At 44.7% G+C, this 6,034-nt stretch overlaps 1 protein-coding gene across 1 annotated transcript; it reads right to left on the reverse strand.

The window, feature by feature from the left end:
* Nucleotides 1–3,081: 3,081 nt before the first annotated feature.
* Nucleotides 3,082–5,752, reverse strand: LOC143507312 (heat shock 70 kDa protein-like). Its single transcript, XM_076996545.1, has one exon. The coding sequence runs from the start codon at nucleotides 5,311–5,313 to the stop codon at nucleotides 3,382–3,384; it is 1,932 nt and encodes a 643-aa protein (XP_076852660.1). The 5' UTR covers nucleotides 5,314–5,752; the 3' UTR covers nucleotides 3,082–3,381.
* Between the last annotated feature and the right edge of the window lie 282 nt (nucleotides 5,753–6,034).

Raw genomic sequence — 6,034 nt, forward strand, 5'->3', positions numbered from 1 at the left:
ACGAACTGCCGCTCGTGCTTTATATTGAAGTAGTCAACGCCCCCAGTCGCCTCGCGACGCTTCTGGAGATTTCTCCACGTTTGCGCGAGCTACCCAACCGGTAGCAGCCCGTCCAACAATACTGATGTGTATGAGAATGAATCAGTCCTTAAAGAAACCAATTCGCATATAAGCATACTGGAAGAGTTTTGGAAAGCTACAATTCCAATAAACAGTAAAGAAGTGGTAACGTTTTTATTAATGGGATCCATATGCGAAAAGGGGAACAAGCATATATATATAGGTTCATATTTTACTTTTGAAAATTAGTTCAGCCTTCCTATCCAAAATTGTCTGTCTCTCACATTTAAAGACAACAAAATACGATATGTGGTTCAGTGAATCAGTTTAGAAAAAGTTTTCATTAAACCTGGATTTTTACATAGATTGGACAGATTTTACTTATATACGACAAGCTTAACCTAGAACATTCAGGAAAAAGCTAGAAAGGTCCTGAACCTCCCCCGTGCTCTCTCCGTAGAATGGTATGTTCTCGAGTCTGCGGTGGGAGGGCCGAATCAGCTTTATTCTAACTTGTTGGATTCGCACGAGCGTTGGAGAAACCGCTAGAAACGTCTGGAGGAGAATGATGGGCACTAGTGTTGCTGGGATATGTGTAAAATCAGATGGTTTATAACGTAGAAAAATGGAACGGGTGAAAACAGTGAGAGAACACTGTGGGTCATATTAAAGGGGAAACACATTCACACGGCACACCAAACAAAGGCACGTGGCCACGGGGGCGAGAAGGGTCCGTCTGCACTCCGCCCTTCGCCACGGCTCGCCCCCTCTCCGGTGAAGCTGAACCGTGGGGTCGTGCCGACAATCTCCTGTGCATGCAGTTCTGGAGATACACAAGCAGGATTGAATGGATTCTTATAGTTACATGTGGGTTGTTCAGTATAGCTACTATATTATAGTATAGCTCATTCTGTATGTTCCTGCTTTTGCTAGGTCAGCTGCTCCATAATACCGAGACTACGGAACTGTTATGAGTTGCTCCGGAGAAGGGGGAATGGTTTGTGTGTTGCACATAAATACACAGATTGTTGTACAGTTGGCTAACCAACAGACAGGCTTGTTTCTGGAAAGAATGAAAGCGGAAAAGATCAAATGTTTATAAGCGTAGTGGTCCTTCAGCTTATTCTTATACACCAGTATTCCACAATCTCCTAAAATTCTTCCAAAAAAGCGCAGAAATCTGGTGCTACGTTAGCTAAGCTAGCTAATCTAGATAGCTTTGCTAGTCCCGTCAGATGTATGAGGCATCAGTTGTTCTCTGCATTTCTCATGGACACCCCAGAGAGTGTTAATGCTGATCCCGCTAGGTAGGGAAGGGAGCAGGGCAAACGGTAGCTACTTCTGTACATCTATCGTCCGGTCCATCCTCAAGTTATCCGTAAACATCTGGTTTGGTTTCACCACCTCACAAGAACGAGCCAAAGTCTAGCGCGCAATCAGGACAACGGAGGGGGTCATCAGTGCTTCAGGACATCTACAACAGCAGGGCGATTAAGCGGACTGGCAAAATGACAACCGACCCCTTTCATCCTGGAAACCCCCCTGTTCCAGCCACTAACGTCTTCTTCCCTCTGGTGGAATATTCATGGACATTTAAATCAGCACAACCAGATATGCGAACAGCTCCCCCAACCCCCCCTCCCCAGAGCTGTAGGGCTCATCAACCACAGTGGTCACTGCCCTTTAAACTTGAAACCTTAAACTAACCAAATAACTCCCGTTACTGTTGTACAGCAACTTCCCTGTAACTTATGCGTATTTGCACATCTGTATGAATGTAGCATTTTTTGCAAACGCTCATATTTTGTCATTTGTATGTAACAGTTTTTTATGAATGTGTCTACATGTTAAACATGCATATGTACAGATGTTCAGCTATTGGTTTCCATCCATGACTCTTTACTGTTCTTATTCTTTGATCTTGAGATTTGTCGTTTTATTTTCCCTTAGTTAAAATGCCTGTTAACAGTCTGTGTGCTTCTCACTTCTGTTTGGTAAGTAACATACTTGTTTGCACTCATCAAGACAAATTGCTTGTATGGGAAACAGTCTCGGTCTAAATAAAGTTTCTGATCTGAGCTGTCTGGCTGACTGAACTGTCACTGGTGCCAGTTGGGGGATTATTTATATGTCCTTAGGTAGCAGTAAGTACTGGTCACCAGTTGAGGAATCAAAGCAGATTTTGGTGAGCATGTTTCACTTGACATATAAGTAACTAAATAGATATGGAAAGCAATGATTAGTTTACGGAGGCATTGCTGGTTGTGAGCACATTATTGTGCTGATGAAAACGGTTAAGATCCAGTACAGAACAGCCCAGTGTTGAACTTTCCCTGATCATATAAGTTTTAGTTCAGTTGTGGATAAATGTCCAAGTCAGTCAGATGCTGGACACAGTAGACAGAACTCGTAGACGAACACTGACCTCTGCTGTCCACTCTGACAGCCTTTCAATAGTTCATTTTTGCCATTTATTTACTTTCTAGGACTGAAGCCCTCAAAAGTCACACACTGATGTATTAATTGATATGCAGCTTAAAGACAGCCATTGGCTAAAAGCAGCTGTAAAGAAGTGCAGTTTTGAAATGTAATGAACAAACTAAATCGCTTTTTGTAGCATTAGGAAGAATCCTTGGGAGGAGCAGAACTCCAAAGCAACCCTTCCTCCTTGGGACATGCTGCATAGCAGCATTAATAAAGCAACCAGTCAGAACAGATCATAACCTGGAAACATTTGTGCGGTTTTCTTTCTCTGACAGTTCTAGTATTTGGGAAGGCCCTTAAAGAGCAGAACTGTGCAGAGTAGCTAATCATGAAAGCACCAATTGGCCAGCAGGTGTGTGTAAAGGCTCGAGAATCTTACCAAGGAGAAATCAGCCTTTCACCTCATAACCCTGAGAAGGGTTTTGTTTTCCTTACTTTTACATCTTATATGTTCATGATTATAAGATAAATTACATTATGGACTGCCAATAACACAAAGGTAAGATGTTTTGTTCATAAAAGTTTATTAACAATAAATATAAAAATATCCATCCATCCATCCATCCAATAAATATAAAAATATTTTAGATCAATATTTACAACATACAGTAGGTGTAATTTCCTTTTTGTGCAAAGTTTCATTAGTAAAACAGTTAAAATCTCACATGTTGACAGTACATTAACATTTTCAACCTTGTAGTACATTGAACAATGGCAAATAAAGTTATTTTGATCCATATGAATGAATCATCCGCATGCCATGAAGGAGCAACACTTTTCCAGATGGTAAACTAATTCTAAAAGAGCAATTTGAGTCCACATAAGAAGTCCATTTCTCTAATCGACCTCTTCAATCGTGGGCCCCTGGGCACTGGCCCCTGAGGCAGCACGGGCCTGGGCTCCACAGCCTCCAGCTGGCATGCCTCCCTGGTAGAGTTTGGTGATGATGGGGTTACACACCTTCTCCAGCTCCTTCAGCTGATGCTCATACTCCTCTTTTTCAGCCAGCTGGTTGTTCTCCAGCCACGAGATGGCCTGGTTGCACCTCTCCACGAGTTTCTTCTGGTCATCCTCACTGATCTTGCCTTTCATCTTCTCATCCTCTACACTGCTCTTCATGTTAAAGGCGTAGGACTCAAGGGCATTCTTAGCAGCAATCTTCTCTCTCTGGAGGTCGTCCTCTGCTTTATACTTGTCTGCTTCCTGCACCATCCTCTCAATCTCCTCCTTGCTCAGCCTGCCCTTATCATTGGTGATGGTGATTTTATTCGCTTTGCCAGTGCTTTTGTCCACCGCAGACACATTCAGAATCCCATTGGCGTCAATGTCAAAAGTCACCTCAATCTGAGGAACTCCTCGAGGTGCAGGTGGGATGCCCGACAGCTCAAACTTCCCCAGCAGGTTGTTGTCTTTTGTCATGGCTCTCTCACCTTCAAACACTTGGATCAGAACGCCGGGCTGGTTGTCTGCGTATGTGCTGAAGGTCTGGGTCTGCTTGGTTGGGATGGTGGTGTTGCGTTTGATGAGTGCGGTCATGACTCCACCTGCTGTCTCAATGCCCAGGGACAGCGGGGCCACATCCAACAGCAACAGATCCTGGACATTTCCAGACGTGTCGCCCATTAAGATGGCAGCCTGAACAGCTGCACCGTAAGCCACTGCCTCATCTGGATTGATGCTCTTGTTCAGCTCTCTGCCATTGAAGAAATCCTGCAGAAGCTTCTGGATCTTGGGGATTCTCGTTGAACCTCCGACCAAGACAACGTCATGGATCTGGGACTTGTCCATTTTGGCATCTCTCAGGGCTTTCTCCACAGGCTCCAGTGTTCCCCTGAACAGGTCAGAGCACAGCTCCTCAAAGCGTGCTCTGGTAATAGAAGTGTAAAAGTCAGTGCCCTCGTACAGGGAGTCGATCTCAATGCTGGCCTGAGAGCTGGAGGACAGGGTTCTCTTGGCTCTCTCACAGGCTGTGCGCAGCCTCCTCAGTGCACGCTTGTTCTGGCTCATGTCCTTCTTGTGCTTCCTCTTAAACTCTTCCACAAAGTGGTTGACCAGGCGGTTGTCAAAGTCCTCCCCACCCAGGTGAGTGTCTCCTGCTGTGGCTTTCACCTCAAAGATGCCATCTTCAATAGTCAGGATGGACACATCGAACGTACCTCCTCCCAGGTCAAAGATCAGAACATTGCGCTCTCCTCGCTTGCCTTTGTCGAGGCCGTAGGCGATGGCTGCGGCTGTGGGCTCGTTGATGATCCTTAGGACGTTCAGCCCAGCGATCACACCGGCGTCTTTGGTGGCCTGCCTCTGAGAGTCGTTGAAGTAGGCAGGTACAGTAATAACGGCATCGGTTACCTTCTGACCCAGATAAGCCTCAGCAATTTCCTTCATTTTCACCAGTACCATGGAGGAGATCTCTTCAGGGTAAAAGGACTTCTTCTCTCCTTTGTACTCGACCTGAACCTTTGGCTTGCCTCCATCACTGATGACTTGGAAGGACCAGTGCTTCATGTCAGACTGCACGACCGGATCGTCGAACTTCCGGCCAATCAGCCTCTTGGCGTCAAACACCGTGTTGTTGGGGTTCATGGCCACTTGATTCTTTGCAGCATCTCCAATGAGCCTCTCTGTGTCTGTGAAGGCCACGTAGCTGGGTGTGGTCCTGTTGCCCTGGTCATTAGCAATGATCTCCACTTTTCCATGCTGAAACACCCCCACACAGGAGTAAGTGGTGCCCAGGTCAATCCCAATAGCAGCTCCTTTAGCAGATGGCATCTTGACTGTTTGTGGTCACTATCTACAATTACACATATGAAAACAATGGCATCAATTAAGACAAATGCATTGAAACTAGTTATAAAACATTAACAGTAAGTACTGTTTTAGAATCTACTTTCATTCACTAGGTATTTAACATCAGCAGGCTATTGCTTACTGCTATTTTAAAAGTGGTGTAGCACATAACATAGAAGTAAATAAAGTTATAACACATTAACAGTAAGTACTGTTTTAGAATTTACTTTCATTCACTAGGTATTTAACATCAGCAGGCTGTTCCTTACTGCTATTTTATAAAAGTGGCCCAGCACATAACATGGAAATGAATAAAATTAAAGGCACTTACATTCAAGAAGGTTCAGAATTATCTGAAGATTGCGCCACAGTTAAAGCCGTAGGTTTATTCCTCCTCGTTCGTGAGTTTATCACCGCTCCGTCAACGCTGTGCTTCCCACGAACTGCCGCTCGTGCTTTATATTGAAGTAGTCAACGCCCCCAGTCGCCTCGCGACGCTTCTGGAGATTTCTCCACGTTTGCGCGAGCTACCCAACCGGTAGCAGCCCGTCCAACAATACTGATGTGTATGAGAATGAATCAGTCCTTAAAGAAACCAATTCGCATATAAGCATACTGGAAGAGTTTTGGAAAGCTACAATTCCAATAAACAGGTAAAGAAGTGGTAACGTTTTTATTAATGGGATCCATATGCGAAAAGGGG

Source organism: Brachyhypopomus gauderio, unplaced genomic scaffold (genome assembly GCF_052324685.1).
Source record: "Brachyhypopomus gauderio isolate BG-103 unplaced genomic scaffold, BGAUD_0.2 sc664, whole genome shotgun sequence".
Taxonomy (NCBI): domain Eukaryota; kingdom Metazoa; phylum Chordata; class Actinopteri; order Gymnotiformes; family Hypopomidae; genus Brachyhypopomus; species Brachyhypopomus gauderio.